This window comes from Callithrix jacchus, chromosome 1 (genome assembly GCF_049354715.1).
Source record: "Callithrix jacchus isolate 240 chromosome 1, calJac240_pri, whole genome shotgun sequence".
NCBI classification, from domain to species: domain Eukaryota; kingdom Metazoa; phylum Chordata; class Mammalia; order Primates; family Cebidae; genus Callithrix; species Callithrix jacchus.
Genome location: NC_133502.1, coordinates 143,070,170 through 143,087,481, shown reverse-complemented (window position 1 = coordinate 143,087,481; position 17,312 = coordinate 143,070,170). Strand labels below are relative to the sequence as shown.

General features: G+C 52.3%; 1 protein-coding gene across 2 annotated transcripts in view; it reads right to left on the bottom strand.

The window, feature by feature from the left end:
* The window catches only part of GLIPR2 (GLI pathogenesis related 2), a 43,906-nt gene extending 27,286 nt beyond the window's left edge, over nt 1–16,620 (bottom strand). For both annotated transcript variants that reach the window (XM_035251971.3, XM_035251967.3), the window contains exons 1-4: nt 16,543–16,620; nt 4,942–5,050; nt 4,180–4,283; nt 1,589–1,666 (exon numbers count right to left, since the gene is read on the bottom strand). In XM_035251971.3, coding sequence (XP_035107862.3) covers nt 1,589–1,666; nt 4,180–4,283; nt 4,942–5,050; nt 16,543–16,555 — 304 coding nt within the window. In that variant the 5' untranslated portion in view covers nt 16,556–16,620. The remainder of the gene's footprint in view (nt 1–1,588; nt 1,667–4,179; nt 4,284–4,941; nt 5,051–16,542) is intronic.
* Nucleotides 16,621–17,312: the final 692 nt, after the last annotated feature.

Below are 17,312 nucleotides of genomic sequence, written 5' to 3'. Positions count from 1 at the left end.
CTACTGAGCCTGGCCAAACCCTACTTTCAAATGGTGTACTGAGGCTTTGGTGGCAGTGGAGGCACTTTCTGACTACCACTGCACACACACATGCACACACATAGTGTTAATAACTTGCTCGGACACATGTCCAATTGCTCAAGAATCTTGCTCATGGGAAAAGCAAATCCAGAAGCTTTTAATAAGAAGTCTTCTGGACACCAATCTCTATTAAAAGAAGACAAGGTCCTGCCTGCATATCCTTCATCAATAGCAGGAGGTTATTATTGCTCCCTCCCCACACCCTTAGGTATCCTTGCCCCAAAATCACCTATTCACACTCAAAGAAAGCCCTGCCAGCCATGCCTGGAGTCCTGCAGGGGTTAACTGAGGGGAGGAATGCCTCAGCAGCTTCTGTCTCTGCCCCAGAGTCCCAGGAACAACACAATGCAACATGGTTGGTTACAAAAATCCCCACCCAGAAGGGCGGGCAGCAAATCACAGGAAATGGTGACTGGCGCTCAGAATCTGTCACTTCCTGCTTCTAGAATACAACTCTAGGTGGTAGAAGGCCACAAGGCTCTACTTGTGGGTGGGACAGGTAGGGTAGGAGGAATGAGGTAGGCAGAGTCCCTTTTTCTGTTTTCCCGGTGCCTTCTGGTCAAAGAAACTCCTGCCCACTTCTAACACCATCCTGAGCCCCAGGAGGCTCTGAGTCAGTTTTGAGGAAAGACAAGGAGCCTGGTGAGACCAGCAAAGGGCAGGGGGGACCCTGGGGCACAGAGTGGCTGCCCAGAGGGACCCCAGAGCACAGGGCAGCTGCCCAGAGCTTTCGTCAGGGAAGGCCTATGAGAAGGGAACATGGACCCACGGAAGGCTCCTCCCTCCGCTTGAATCACCAGCTGTCAGAATATCCCATAGAAGTTACCTTCTCCCTCTCCCCTGGGAGGATGGAAGGACAGGAATTGACCCAAGTCCATACAACAAAGGGTGCCAGAGCTGAGACTAGATCCAGCTTCTCTGTACTCCAAGCTCCTGAACTGCAAACTAGAGCAGAAAGGGGAAGGGAGAAAGCCAGGGTGGGGAGTGTGGGGGAGGGGGCGGTGTGCGGAGGGAGGAGTGCCAGCAGCTTGAGCCTTATCCTGATGGACCCAGGGAGCCATGGCAGTTGAATTGGGAGAGCACTAAGGGCAGAGACAATTTTAGAAGTATTGAGGTTGCTGGAGAGCAGGATGGATTGCAGGAAACAAGACTAGATGCAGGGTGACCAGTTCAGGAATCAAGCTCCTGTTAGGGAATGAAGCTGTTCAGGAATTAAACTCCAAACAGCTTTGGAAATCCAGTCTCCTATGACACATTCCAGGAGTGGGAAGAGCTCTGAGCTGGTGGGGCAGGATTCAGCATCTGGGTGCTCTCAGATGGAACAGAGCCCATAGCAGGGAGAAACTGGGATGTAATGGGGAAAGGAGAGCTTTGGTCTCTGGTCAAGGTCAAGCCAGAGAAAAACAGAAAGCATTAAGTTTTTAGAGGGCTGGTTTCTCTCTGAAGTCAGACACCCAACCTACATTGCTGCCCAGGGCCAGGCCACTGGAGAGACCCTGACACTCACCAGTCCCCGAGGTGAAGCCAGGCTGCTGGAAGTTATAGTTCTTGATTTCATTGTACCATCTATCAGCCACCTCCTTTCCTGTGTGGAAATGACATTGTTCTAAAACTCAGCCACAAAATCCACCCAACTCCCTATTCCCTGCATCTTCTCCCATCAATCCCAAACCCCCTATCCGGCAATTAGACATCTCAGAAAGCCCCAGTGAGCTGACACATCCTTGATGCTGCTTTGCAGACTCCCATGCTCAGGGATTCCTGCCCATGAGCACGGCCAGGCTGAAGAGTGGGCCTTCTGGGGGGCTGGGAAGAGCACTAGCCTGGGGTCAGGGAAAGTGCACCTGTCCCCCCGACCCACACACACTGACTTGCTGTGTAATCCTGGGCAAAGCCTTCCCTCTTGGGCCTCTGTACAATGAAAAGTTTGAATGCAATGTACTTCAAGGGCCTTCTGATGATGCTCTGAATTTCTAGACTATATTGTCATCTCACCCCATGTGTAGCTCTTGAAACATCCATAGTTGGAAAGATGATTGGGCTGATAAGCCAAGGATCCCCACTGTGGGCAGGAGGGCCCTCACCTGGGGCATCCACTGTCCCCACAGGTGGTGATATGAGCAGCCGTTTCCCTGGGAGCTGCCGCTCTCAGGGCCAGAGCTAGGAGCTGGGACCTTAGAGCAGTCAGTCCCAAATGTGTGCAAGAATTTTGTTAAAGGGCAGATTCTGATTCAGTAGGTCCAAGGAGGAACCTAGGGTTCTGCATTTCTGCTCCCAGATGCTACTGCTGATCCACGTTCCACACATCAGCCTCACCTGGAGAGCATTTAACAAATACTAATGCCTTTGTCCTTCCTCAGACCAACTGTGTCTATCTCTGGAGGTGAGACTTAGGCACTGGTTTCTTTCTTTTTTTTTTTGAGACAGAGTTTTGCTCTTGTTGCCCAGGCTGGAGTGCAGTGGTGTGATCTCAGCTCACCGCAACTTCTGCCTCCCAGGTTCAAGCGATTCTCCCACCTCAGCCTCCCAAGTAGCTGGGATTACAGGCATGTGCTACCACACGCAGCTAATTTTGTTCTTTTAGTAGAGACAGGGTTTCTCCATGTTGGTCAGGTTGGTCTTGAACTCCTGACCTCAGGTGATCTGCCTGTCTTGGCCTCCCAAAGTGGTGGGATTACAGGCGTGAACTACCGCACCTGGCCTGGTATTTTTATTAAAGCTCCACAAATGATTCTGATGTGCGGGCAGAGTAGAGAACCACTGTCTCAGAGAACACCTACCCAACCCCCTCTCTGTAGAGATGGGAAACTGGGGGCAGAGAAGGCAGTGACCTGCTCAAGGCTCCCGAGGGAGCCCGTGTGAGGCTGGGATGGACTATGCCTCCTGAATGCCCACTTTCCTGTTCTGTGCCCTTCTCCTAGGGTCCATCAAGGGCCACAGCCTGGGCTTGGGAAGGAGCCTGCAGGCTGAGGGTGAGGCCTGGGTGGTGGGGGTAGGGAATTCCCTAGGAGCTCACACATGCCTCCCAGTGGGGGTACTAAGGACCATGCTACACAGGAGCTCTGGCTCAGGCTGTGGTGAGGAAACCAAGAGGACTCAGGGGAACTCCCAGGAATGTGAGGCCAGGAAGGGAGTGAGTCATTCTGTCACTGGTGTTTGGAGAAAGCTTCAGAGATCCAGATAGGGATCCAATATTATTCCTAAAAAGCTGCATCAGGGCTGTCAGGGCCAGGAAGCTCAAGAATGTCTGGGCAGCATGGTGGGATCATTCCAGACTGAGACCTTGCATGGAGACATTGTCTTTTCTATTATTATTATTATTGTTATTATTATTTTTGAGATGGAGTCTTGCTCTGTTGCCCAGGCTGGAATGCAATGGCAGGATCTCTGCTCATCACAACCCCCACCTCTTGGATTCAAGCGATTCTCATGCCTCAGCCTTCTGAGTGGTTGAAATTACAGGCATAATTTTTTGTATTTTTAGTAGAGACCGGGTTTCACCATGTTGGCTAGGCTGGTCTCGAACTCCTGACCTCCTGATCCACCCATCTTGGCCTCCCAAAGTGCTGGGATTACAGGTGTGAGCCACCACGCCTGGCCCATTATTTTTTTTCCAAAATTGAAAAAGCTCTATTGCTTTTCTCCATACAAAAGTAATACACCAGCACTACTGATAGTGTATCACCAATACAGTAAGACAGTAAAATTTCTCAGGAAGAAAATAAAATTTCTCAGTAGCTGAGGATGCCCTGGTGCCAAAAGAATCGGGCTGAGATTCTGTACAAAAGTGGTCTGTCTCCCCCACCCCTACTCTGCCACCTGGGAGCTTCTCTGAAAGTGGGGGCCTGGTCAGTCTGACTCATCTCTGTGTCCCTGGCACCCAGCACAGGGCTGGTGCTGAGCCAGCCATCAGGGACCTTGTGGGGAACTGAAGTCAGCCTAGGAGCAGATACAGAGAGCTCTGGTTTTCCTTTCCCTTCTTGGCCTGTGGCTATACCACCACAGCACTGGGGTCAGGAGGCATTTGAGGAGGCCCCATCCTACATCCAGCTCTCACAGAGAGGAGAGGAGAGGAGAGGAGTCGAAAATACAACCCACCTGCCTGATCGTAGGATGCCCATGCAAGGTTCTCCCCACACTGGCCACGGCTGGACTCTGGGCTGTGCTTGAGGATCCTCGTACTGGCCAGGGCCTCAGAATACCTGTGGAGTCCGCAGTGCCTCCTCAGAGCAGGCAAAGCTCAGGGAATCCCCAAAGTATGCACCCCAAGTTAGTGTGGCTGAGCTTTTTTCCCTGCCCAGGGCTCACAGAGGAGCTAGAGGAGCACCACTCCTGCATGATTTCTGAGCCTCCCAGCAGTCCCATTCCACAGAGGAGCAGGTCGAGGCTCAGAGGAACAAAGGGACCTGCCCATGTGAGTGAGAGTGGTTATTCAAGTGTGGTTGTATCTGACCCCAAAACCCAGTCACCCCAACCATCCAGGGCCCCCCCTACCTTTTCTTTTTTTTTGAGATGTCTCACTCTGTTGCCCAGGCTAGAGTACAGTGAGGTGATCTTCACTCACTGCAACCTCCATCTCCCAGGTTGAAGCAATTCTCCTACCTCAGCCTCCCCAGTAGCTGGGACTACAGGCGCACACCACCATGCCTGGTTAATTTTTGTATTTTTTAGTAGAGATGGGGTTTCACCACCTTGGCCAGGCTGGTCTTGAACTCTGACCTCAGGTGATTCATCTGCCTCAGCCTCTCAAAGTGTTGGGATTACAGGCATGAGCCACCACTCCTGGCCACAGGGCCCCTTTGTGACTGCAGCAGTGGCACATGAAGGGTGAAAGTCACCCAGATGTGCTAGGGGACTCACTGTTGAGCATCCCGGTTGAGCTTCTTGCAGAGCTTCAGTGGGGGGACACCGTGCTTCTGCCGGTACTCATTGTGGGCCTTCAGGACCTCATTATGAAACTGTTTGGAAGCTGGAATGATTGCAAAATGGAGAATGGCTCAATGCAGAGAAAAGACTTACCCAAAGTATAATGGCATGCTGAAAGCAACACCCAGCTCAAACCTCAGGCCACACAGACAGGCTGCTGCTCCCTCTGATCCCTGGCACCTCAGCCAATGGCCCTGCTCCACACTGCTGCTCACGCTAGCATCGTGCTCCACATCTCTGCACATCTAAAGCCTGTGGATCATGTGGGGCCTTATGGGTCATGTTAGGGATTTGAGTCTCTATCCAAAGCAATGAGAAGCCACTGAAAGGGAGCAGGGCAGTGAGCTCCGTGTGTTTCTCAAAGACCCTGCTGGCTGCTGAGTGGAGGATGCACAGAAACACAGAGAAGATTTGGGGGCCTGGACAGTCAGCAACAGGACTTCAGAAGTAAAATATATAAAGGAGACCAGGTATCTCAGGCTGGACCTAGGGAGAGCAGTGGGGACTGGACTGAGCCAGAGCTGGGAGTCCAGAAAGAGGCATCCTGGCTGGGAAGGAGGGCACCTATGCTGGGTGGGTGAAGCCAAGGAGACAGAGGGACAAAGAGGACAAGGGAAGGACAGCCCTGGGGAAGCGAAGTGTGAAGGTGAGTTTTAGGTGCCAACTTGACTGAATTAAGGAATACCTTGAGAATTGGTAAAGCATTATTTTGGGGTGTGTCTGTGAGGGTGTTTCCAGAGGAAACTGGTGTGTGAGTTTGAGTGGGGAAGATCCACCCTCAATGTGGGTGGCACCATCCAATCAGATAAGCTGGGGACCCACGTAGAAACCTACTGCAGGGCAGAGCCACCAGAGTCCCCACTAGGGCAGTGTCTAGTGGAGCTGTAGAAATGCAGCCACCCACAAGACTCCAGAACTGTGGAGCTACCAGCTGGCAACGCCAGCCTGGGAAGGCTGCAAGCAGGAGGCACTGACCTGAAAGACCTGAAGTGTGGAGAGCCCCGAAGGCCATGGGGGTGGGGCTGCCTGAGGCCCTGGGGCCCAGCTCCTATGCAATGAACCCAGGACTCAGGAGATGGAATCAAAGGGGATTATTCTCCAAACTCAAGATTTAATGTTTTCCCTGTTGGGTTATGGATTTACTTGGGACCAGTTACCTTCTTTCCTATTTCTCCCTTTTGGAATGAGAATATCTATCCTATGCCTGTCCCACCACTGGATTTTGGGGTAGATCACTTGTTTTGATTTCACAGGCTCACAGCTGGAAGGAGTATGTCTCAGGGTGAATTGTGCCTTGAATCTCACCCTTATCTGATTTAGATGAGACTTTGGCCTTTGAGTTGGTGCTGGAACCAGTTAAAACTTGGGGCTATTGGGATGGAACGAATGTATTTTGTATGTGGGAAGGACATAAGTTTTGGGGAGCCAGGGACAGAATGCTTTGGTTTTAATGTCCCCTCCAAAACTCATGCAAAAATTTAATTGTCAATGTAACAGTGTTGAGAAGTGAGATCTTTAAGAGGTGATTAGTGGGCATTACCACAGGACTGGGCTCCTGATAAAATAATGAGTTTGGCTTGATCTTCTCCCTGTCTGAGTGTTTATTTGTCCTTCTGCCCTTTCATGGGATAATGCAGCTCGAGGGCCTCGCCAGATGCCAATGCCATGCTCTTGGACTTCCCAGCCTCCAGAACTGTGTCAAATAAACTTTTCTTTTCCCATAAATTACCCAGTCTGTAGTGGTCTTCTATAGCAGCAGAAAATGGATTAAGACACAGAATAGAAGAGTGTCACAAAGAAAGTGGAGGTGGGCCGGGCACGGTGGCTCTGTAATCCCAGCACTTTGGGAGGCCGAGGTGGGTGGATCACGAGGTCAAGAGATTGAGACCATCCTGGTCAACATGGTGAAACCCCGTCTCTACTAAAGATACAAAAAATTAGCTGGGCATGGTGGTGCGTGCCTGTAATCCCAGCTACTCAGGAGGCTGAGGCAGGAGAATTGCCTGAACCCAGGAGGCGGAGGTTACGGTGAGCCGAGATCACGCCATTGCACTCCAACCTGGGGAACAAGAGCGAAACTCCGTCTCAAAAAAAAAAAAAAAAAAAGAAAGAAAGAAAGTGGAGGTGGTGGGAGGGAGAGTGATGTGATCAGCAGGCCCAGGGCTGCAGTTGGGGAAGAGGTGAAGCCCATGCTCAATTAGGTCATGATCTCAGAAAGGGCAAAGTCAAGGAGGCTGTGGGTAGGGAGAAAATAAGTGGGTGAAGCCAAAAGCAAGCAAGATCAATAGAACAGAAGCCACACCAATTTGGATCTGAAATGATCCCCATCCATCCATCCAACATTCTCCATCCATCCATCCAACATTCTCCATCCATCCATCCATCCAATATCTTCTATTCATCTATCATCCACCATTCATCCAACATCATCCACCTATCTAACATCCTCCCTCCATCCATCCACCCATCTAATATCTTCCATACATCTATCCCTGCAACATTGCCATCCATCTAACATTACCCATCCATCCAGCATCATTTATCCATACAATTCATCCAAGACCCATCATCTATATCTATTCATCTTTTCATCTGCTGAGTGCTTTTGTGCCATGTCCCACATTGTGTGCTAATGGTCCAGAGATAAGACAGCCATGTGCTGCCCTCAAAGAGCTTATGTACAGAAGGGAAGAAGCCTTGTAAACAGACCCTAGCCATGTGATAGGTGCCAAGATGCAGGTAAGCACAGGTGCAAAAGGAACTTGGAGATTAACCTAACATGGGATCAGGAAGGAGGCAACTCCTGATATAAGGCCCAAAAAATGTCTGAACAGGAGCTAACCAGCCAGGCTATGATGAAGACACTGAGTAACATATCAGGAATCTGGGAGTTCCCTTCTGTGGAAATGGGGGTGAGCTGGATGGGTTCTGAGTGAGGACCACAGAGGGCCCTTATGCTAAATCAGTCTCATCAGGCCAGAGGCCTGTCCCTCAAAGACTGGCTGTGGGTAGTGGCAGGAAGGGTGTGAACCAGAAGGGAAGTGCCACGCTTTTCATCATATTCACCAGTGCCTTTCTTCTACTCTGCTGCCTTTCGCCCAAGGCTGAGGAGATGATGCAACAGAGAGTCCTCATCCCTTTCCTCATAGCCAAATCTCCTGTGTCTCCTGGGCCAAGTCAAATCCCATGACATTTCTGAGGCGACATGAGGGAAAGAAGACCCAGGGATTGTCTTCAGGGGAGTAGGGGGTTGCAGACTCAGGAGCTACAGACCCAGGAGGTGAAGATACCTGCAGGTCACACCTGCATTGTGGAGCTGTCCAAGGGCCTTCTGATAAACAGGAAGTGGACTTCTAAAGGGCATGTGGACCAAGCTCTAGAACTCTGGTTCAGTGAGGCTGTCCAGTGAGGTCCAGTCACAGTAATGTGGGCAGCGCAGGGATGATGGCAGCTCTGAACCCCAGGATTTGTGAGGTTTTGGTTGACAGGCAGAGATGGGGAGACAAAGTGATGACACTGGCATGGAGGTGGAAACTGATCATGGAGACGCATTAAGGCAGAGGGCGGAGCTACAACCTGAAGTATCAGGACTTCCTGGCAACAGGCATGACAAGCCCTTGCCAACAGGAAAAACAAAGATTTCAGGTCTACAGCAGAGAGGAGAAAAGGCAGAAGTGTTGTTTAACATGTATAGAGTTTCAGTTTTGCAACATAAAAAAGTTCTGAAGCTCTGTCGCATACATAACAATGTAAATATACTTAACACTACAGAACTATACACTTAAAAATAGTTAAGATGATACATTTTATGTTATATATTTTACCATGATAAAAAAGATTTCAGGGTTAGCATGTTAATGTGGTATTTGGGATAAGGAGTCAGAGAGGCTTTTAAAGAATATCTCACAGGGAAATGGCAGGAACCACAGCAACTCATGGGCCCAGATGGGGGTCTTGTGGACCACAGTTTAAGAAGTCAGCCGGGTAGCATGGCCACCAGGAACCCCTGGGTTCTTGGGTCATGGGCTGCTTTCCCAGCCCAGTCCCTGCTTTGCGCAAGAGGCAGTGGTGATTTGAGGTGTGTTGAGGCTGGAAGTGGGGTCTAATCAAGAATGGGTACAAGGATGGAAGATGTTCAGCCTGGAGAGGATCAGCCTCTGGAAGACATGGTAGAGGCCCCTGATGAATTCTGGGGCCCCAGAGGGAAAGGCTGGGGCCAGTGGGTAGAAAGGGCAGGATGACCGATTTCAGCTCAGCCTAAGAAAGACCTTTCCTAGTCAAAGCTTTCTGATGACTGAAAGGAGCTACCTCACAAGGTAGGAGCGCTCTACCACTGAGGGCATTCAAGCAGGTGAGCCCCTCTTGGAGGGACTCGGGCTCTGGGTCAGAGGATCTTCAAGTCCCTTCCAATCCTGAGATCTCATAAGGTCCTGCTGGGGCCGGAGTGAGAGGAAACAAGATGAACAACTGGTCCAAGACTTGAAGAGGTTTCCCAAGCTTCTCTCAGGAGACACTGATCAGAACGAGTGAGTGTGCAGGCAAGGGCACATATGGGTGACACCACTGAGGTGACTGAGGGTCCCCATCTGAGTGGCAGGGTTGGCCAGGCCCATCCTAAAGGACCAAGAGTCTCCTGGGGCTCTGAGGAGGAGGGGAAGATAGGGGAGTGGGTGGCTAGCTAAGGGGAAGCCAGTTTAAAGTAGCCTGAGTGCTGGGGTCAGTTTGTACTGGATTCCACGGTGCTGTAGGCTCTCGTCTCCTCGGCAGAGAGAGACATATAAGGCTGTTAAAAACTAGGTCACTGCACTCCCAGAATGTGGGAAGTAAAAAGAAACAAAAGTGAAAGTTCCTGTGTCCAAGGAAAACTCAGTGCCCAGAAGCTGCAGCTAGGCACTGTGTCTGCCAACACCAGACCCCTGGGCCAGGGTTCTCTAGAAGGGGCCAGGTCTTTCTGGTAATCAGCTGGAAGCCCTCTCTCCCTGCTTGTGGCTGGGAGGCATAAAGGCCTCCCACTTGGGCAGCCCCAGGAGTCCCCTCCCACCAAGGCAGCCAGTCCTAGCCCAGGTGGCTCCTCTGAGAGGGCCTCCGCCCCAGGGAGGTAAAGTTATCAGTGGCAGCCACACCTAGCAAAAGGCACACCCCACCTCTGTAGAAAAACCCAAGGATACAGATAAACATAAGGAAAAAATGTCAAAGCAAAACTGTCTATCTCCCAGTTAGGCAGGGAGGGCCTTCCAGCCACCCTGCAATGGGGGAAGGGCAGGGATAATGTCTTCATTTTGTTGGAGTATAAACTGAGGCTGAAAAGGCCACAGGGCCTCAGAGTGCCAACCCTGAGGAATGAGGGAGAGGCAGGGCCACCTGTCCTGAGCCCGCTGTCTCCTGCTCTCTGCCAGCCATGTTCAGGTGCTGGGCCTACTCATGATCTTACTTATTTCTTGCCACCTTCTGTGGGAGCTGCCATGGCCTTACCCATGTTTTTTTCTTTTTAATTAGGAAACTGAGGCTTGAGAAGGTAAGTTACCTGTCCAAATTCCCACAGCTAGTCCAGATCATAAGCAAAGCCCTGTCCTAAGCTCCTACCCCTCCTCAGGGTCACGGGAGACAAAGGGAATGATGGAAAGAGACAGGGAGTGACTGAGGACGCCTGGGAGGAGGATCAGGCTGAGGCACAGCTGAGGAAAGCAGCAGAAGAAAACAGACAGGGGAGGCAGCTGCCTTCTGATCTCTGAAGGGAGCAAAAGGAGAGGAAGGAAGAGGAGAGAAGAACAAAGTCTTCTCAAGAGCCTCCTCTGTGCCAAGCCCTTTCCAGGCACAACTAGCTGAGGGACTCTGGGGGAAATTAGGGACTGCAGAGTGCAGGTTACCAGGGGGCCAGATTTGGGGCTTAAAAAAAAGTCAGAGCTGCTAAAGGGAAGCAGGAGCTGCCTAGACCCGGCTCCCTGGGGCTGAGGGAAGGGCTGGGCTGTCTCTGCTGGGGTGGAGGGTGAAGGTGTCCTAGATGGGGCTGCATTGGGCTCTCAAAGGTCCTTCTGGAGGCCAAGACTTTACTGCTGGAGGCTCTGTAAAGATTCTGAGGAGTACAAAAAAAAAAAAAAAAAAAAAATAGCCATGTGTGGTGTCCGATGCCTGTGGTCCCAGCTACTCAGGAGACTGAGATGGGAGGATCGCTTGAGCCTAGAAGGTCAAGGCTGCAGTGAGCCATGACTGTACCACTGCACCTCAGCCTGGGTGACAGAGCAAGACCTTGTCTCAAAAAAAAAAAAGATTCTAAGGAGGTCTGCGCCCCTCCTCTACCATTTAAACTTTTGACTGAGAAAGGCTCTTCTCCCAAAGTCGTCCTCTTCTGAGGCCTCCCTGAGCCCAGCCTGACTCACTCCTCTGCCCTCTCCAGGCCCCTCATGAAAGAGCCAGTGACTGTCAGGGCCCAGAGCAGGAATTGTGAATAGGCCCCTCTGCCCCCTTGACAAAAGGCTGAAAAGCAACCCGGTTCCACCTTTGGGGCAAAGCTGGTTTTGCTTGTTTATCAGAAAGAAAGAATAAAAAGTTGGCAGTTTAAGGAAAAAAAAAAAGAATGAATGAATTTCAACTGGGTAACTCCTACTCTTTAAGCCGGTTCTGGAATTTCAATGGGCAAATCCCCGCCGCTCTCCCTTTTACTTGCCATGTGAGCTTGGACACGCTGCTAAACACTTTGTGCCTCCTTTCCCCATACATAAAATGGGAACCTCACAAGGCTGTAGTGAGGGTTAAATGAATTAATCTATGTAAATGCTTTAGAACTGTTCTGGAATATAATGAACAGTTATTAAATGCCAACCATAATGATTATTATTACCATTGGACAGGGACAGAAACCTTTGAGGCTTTGGCTTTGGAAGAACCTGTTCCTGTTGCTTCCAGGTCAAGCCCCTTCCTGCTCTGCCTTTATGCTGACCTTTGACAGTCTTTTTCAGTTCCCCGGAGCTCAGATATTTGCTAAGTGAATGAGTGAGTGAACAAATGAATGAGGGTCTGACTCCAGCACAGTGAAGACACTGGGACAGATTCCTCTCTTAATTACAAATGAGGAAACTGAGGCCTTTGGATGGTGGGGGGCATGCGCATTGTCCAAGGTCACACAGTGAGCCCATCTTAGAGCCAGATCTAAGAACACCCCTCTCTTCACCCACTCCCCTGCCCCAAATCTCCCATACTTTCTAGTTTACATATTGCTTCCTCTTTTCCAAATGGCTAGAACCATATCTATGAGGAGTTGCTCAACTGGTTACAGGAACAAGGCACCCCCCTCCCGCCAAGCATTAGCCTCCTCCAGGCTGTCCCTCTCCATAGAGTGGCTGTAATTGAAGGGGAGGCAGCGGTTTTCCAGCCTTGCCTGCTATCACTTAGGCACATCCCTGCCCTCCTGGGCCCCAGGTTCCCCATCTGTATGTGAAGGAAGGATGCCATCTGTGGTTTTCATAATATCTTCAATGCAGGGAAACCCTTTCTTTGAAGGAAACCTTCAATAAAAGCAACAGATGAAAATGAAACTGCTGGGGATGGCTTGGCTCACAGAGCCTCTCCCTGCAGAGGCCTGAGGGTCCCACTCAGCAGAAAACCCCTCGGCTCATTGGTCCCTAAAGGACTCTCTGGTCTGATTTCCTCTGGCACTAGATGGATGGAGGGCCACTAATATTCTTCGAGTTGATGAGAGGGTATGTGGAGGTACCCCCAGGCTAGAGTTCAGGCTGACAGGAAGAAGGTGTCAGGGCAAGTGATCAGTGTGGGAGAGAGAACAGGACACAGTGGGGGAGTTAAGAGAGCTGGCTTCAAATCCATTCGTTTGCTTACCAGTCAGTGTGTGAGCTTGGGCAAGCTACTCAACCTCTGTAAATCTACAGAATGAGTTGGTAATAACTGCCTGGCTGTGCTGTCACAAATATGGTGACACAGGAAATACCGAGCTCTATGCCTAACATGCAGTTGAAGATTAATCATGGATGTCACCAGTATTAGGGACAAGAGGCTTCCACTGAGCCCAAGGTCATTGCCTTTCCCATCACATTTGCTGCACACCGAGGCCCAGCAGAGAGACCAGGGCTGGGAGCAGGACCTGGGAGTCTCTGAGCACTGCGCCAAGCATCATACGGAATTTCAATTGTGCCAGGTGTGTGATGATTTTACAATAATGTCTATTATGCCAAACAGCTCTGGGGTGTATCTGAGGTTAAGGATGAAAAAGAGACTGCATCCTGTGCAGTGAGGAAGAAACTGAGGCCCAGAAAAGGCAGGGACTGATTCCTTATGATGGTCTTTTTTTTTTTTTTTTTTTCTTGAGATGGAATTTCGCTGTTGTTACCCAGACTGGAGTGCAATGGCACGATCTCGGCTCACCGCAACCTCCGCCTTCTGAGTTCAAGCGATTCTCCTGCCTCAGCCTTCAGAGTAGCTGGGACTACAGGCACACACCACCATGCCCAGCTAATTTTTGTATTTTCAGTAGAGACGGGGTTTCACCTTGTTGACCAGGATGGTCTCGATCTCTTGACCTCGTGATCCACCCGCCTTGGCCTCCCAAAGTGCTGGGATTATAGGTGTGAGCCACCGTGCTCGGTCTTCCTTATGACGGTCTTTACGGAAGCACACAGAGGCCCTGTGAGTGCCACCTGCCCTGTGGGCACAGACAGCAGCTGATTGGCTGATGGGCTGCAACTTCAAGGTTGGCAGGCCCATTAGGCACTGGGTCACCCAGAAAAGTCATTTTCTTTTAGGAACCCTAGGAGAGCCAGATATTAATACTATTCTGGGGGTTCTCAGTTTTCTTGTTGGGTGGGGAAGATAAATAAAATGCACATGACTATGAGGGAGAAAGGTCTGGATCAGAATTCTGGAAGGTCCCTGGGTATGTGTGTATGTGTTAGGGGTGGAGGTGGCCTCTGACTCAACCAGCTTTAACATGCCTTCTGCCACTGGCCTCCTCCTCTCCTGAGTGAGAAGTAATCTTCCTCTGAAACCTGCCTAAACCTTCCTTCTAAACCTGCATCTCCAGGCATAGAAGCCATCACCCCATCATGCAGGCCTCTGACCCTTCCCTCTGCTTCACATTAAGTTGTCACCAAGTCTGCCCAAGGCCACCATCTCACAAATCCATCCCATCCTCCTCTCCAACTTCCAACCTGCCCTGAATGCCTCCGTCATCCCCGTCTGTGTGACTGTAGTAGTCTCCCCAACCCTCCTTCAACCCTCTCTCCATCCATCCGATCCACCCTACACCCTGGCAAAGCTCTAGTCCTGCTTCTTTCAGATGGGTGCCTTTCCATGACACCCCAGGATCTGTAAGATGAAGTCTAAATTCCCAAGACCCTCTGGGATTTGACCACATCCTCCAGGAACCCTCACCAGCTCCCATGCCGAGCAGTCTCCTCACCTTGAGCTCCCACCACCCGCCCTTTACCAGCATCTGTCTTGTGGTTTGTATCATTTCCCACCTATTACTCCAGCCAGACAGTGCCTGTCTATCCCCTACATAGCTTTATGTATTCCTTTCACAATCCGAGTGGATGCATGCCCAGCACTGGTTCCACAGCTTGATTCAGAGCTGCTAGATGGTACAAGGGAGGGAGAGACGAACACACAGAAGAATGGGCACAAGGCTGAATATGAGCAGTTCTGCAAAACTGTGCCTTACAGAAGATGATGGAAACAACTGATTAAGATGTAGCCTAAGAGAATTTGTAGATTTTCTCTTAAATCTACAGAGAAAGGAGTTGATTTCCCAAGTAGCTATCTCAAAAGGCTTGCTCTCATCTGCCATACTTTTACCCCATCACCAACTGTCATCCTGTTAACTAAATGGTAACCCATTATGTTACCTTTCAATGTGGTGAAGAACCCTGGGCTCATAATGGCCACCCTCATTGTACAGACAGGGAGGCACACAGGGAAAGAGGGGTGCTGAGTATCATACAGCAAGTGATTATCTAGGCCAGGGCCAAAAGCCAGACCTGCCTCTACAGCCTAGGAAGGCTGGTTAGGACCGAGACCAGGGAAAGTCACTTGCTCTCAGAACCGGCATCTCCTGAGTCCAGATCCTGGAGGACAGATCCTAGAAGGGACCTAGCCTGACTCATCTGAGATGGACAATCTGGATGAAGCAGGATTTCAGAATCCTGTTCAACAGCTGTTCCCTAAGAGCCTCCTGTGAGGCAGGAGCTATGCTGAGATAAACATGGCCCCTGGCTGCTAGGAGTGAGGACTGGGTGGGAAGCAGGTCTATGGCTGAACTCTCTTCTTTTTTTTTTTTTTTTTTTTTTTTTTTGAGACTAAGTTTTGCTCTTATTACCCAGGCTGGAATGCAATGGTGAGATCTTGGCTCACCACAACCTCCGCCTCCCAAGTTCAAGCGAGGCTTCTGCCTCAGCCTCCGAAGTGGCTAGGATTACAGGCATGCGCCACCACGCCCGGCTAATTTTGTATTTTTAGTAGAGACGGAGTTTCTCTATGTTGGTCAGGCTAGTCTCAAACTCCCAACCTCAGGTGATCCGCCCACCGCGGCCTTTCAAAGTGCTGGGATTACAGGTGTGAGCCACTGTGCCTGGGCAAATGGCTGAACTCTTGTCCTTAGCCCACTGCAGGAAGGGCTGCAGCGAGGAAAGTACCAGGTTGGGCACTTCCTGTGGTGGGGGTGAGGGCTGGCTGATGGAGGGTGGGGAATCACAAATGGGCTCCAGCACAGGAGCTGAACTTAGAGGGATGGCGGGGGCGGGGGAGGGCGGCGGATTTCAGGCTGAGAGTGGGGGTGGTGAGGCCAGGGAACCCAGGGAACCCAAGGAAACCCAGGGGAGGGGATGTGTGCATCAGCCTCGGGACAGCTGTAGTGCAGGGCTCAGCTCAGATAAGGGCTAGTAACCCACTCCCAGGGGCCTGAAGGCAGGTCTGGAGTGTGCCCTTTCACTCTGAGGACTATGGTGAGGAAGGTGTTAGGGAGCAACAAGAGGAGAACTGTTGTAGAAAGTTCATCCCGACAGCCACAGTGGAGACATGGGGTGCCCTAGGAGAAAGGGAGCCAGGCCGAGCCAGGCACACGGGGAGCCCGCAACGGCGCGGGTGCTCGGGAGAGGAGGCACAACAAAAGGGTGAGGGTGATGCTCAGGGCTGCTCTCGGGACGGCCGAGCCGGCAAGCCGCTTTGCAGCGAGACAGGCTGTCACACTTTGGTGGTTTTTCCAACTCCAGCTCTGGCCTCCTCAAACAAAGCAGAAGCCACGCCTTGGCAGGCCGCGGAGCGCAGCCCCTCAGGGTGGCGAAGCCCTCCCCGGCGCGATTCCCGGCTCTCCAGCGGGCCTCCCTCAGGTTCGCCTTCCCCGCGAGCTGCCCGGAAACCCCGCCGGGGCGCTCCGCCCCGCGCCCTCCACCCGCATCCCGGGCTCCCGCACGGCGGTCGCAGCCGCGTCCCGCACTCCTCAGGACCCTGCTTGCGGAGGGCGAAGGAGACGCGTGGTCCGGAAGCCCGGGGCTCCGGGCCATGCCGCAGCGTGCGTGCCCGCGGGCTCACCTGACGTGCCCATGGCCGGCTCGGCGCGCTCCTCACTCCCAGCGGCTGCGCTGCACTGCGCTCCCCCAGCCCAGCACTGCCCGGGAGCCCAGGACCGAGCTGAAGCCGCGGCCCCTCCTTCGGCGACGCCCGGCCCCCAGCCTTATAAGGAGCGACAGCTGCGGGCGGAGGCGCCCGGGGCCACCCCGCGGGCCGCCCGGAGAGCTCGCCCCGGGGAAGCAGCGCGGCGACTACTCAGGGCTCCTCCGATGCAGCTGCGGAGCCCAGGCCTCCCGGATCCAGTACTGAGCTGTTCCTTCCCCGGGACGCGTGGGGAAGCTCGCGCCTGCTGGGCTCCGCGCCGAAGCGCGGTGTTGACAGCGGTGCGCAGGGTCGCCGCACGAGGGGCGTTCCGGCCTGCGCCACCAGGGGGCGGCCTCTCCTTGCCACGGCCTGACCCGACACAGCAGCCCGGGGTGTGCCCCATCCCCAGTGACCCGGGGCTCAGAGGGCGACTGGTCCGGGGAGGGGGACGCTCCTCTCTCAGGACACGCCCTCTACTGCCAGTCGGGGTGGGAGCGCGGCCGCTTCTAACCCGTCCACTCGCCCCTCATAACCTCCCAGACCAAGCCAATTCCCCACCCTGCTGTCTGGCCCCAGACCTGTCTCCCCAACGCCCCACCTTTTCCCCGTACGCCAGTCAAACTAGATGTCTTACCATTCTCCAAACATGTTCTGGGATTTCCCACCTCCCTCGTCCCTCCGCCGGGAGTGCTGGTCCTGGAGCCACC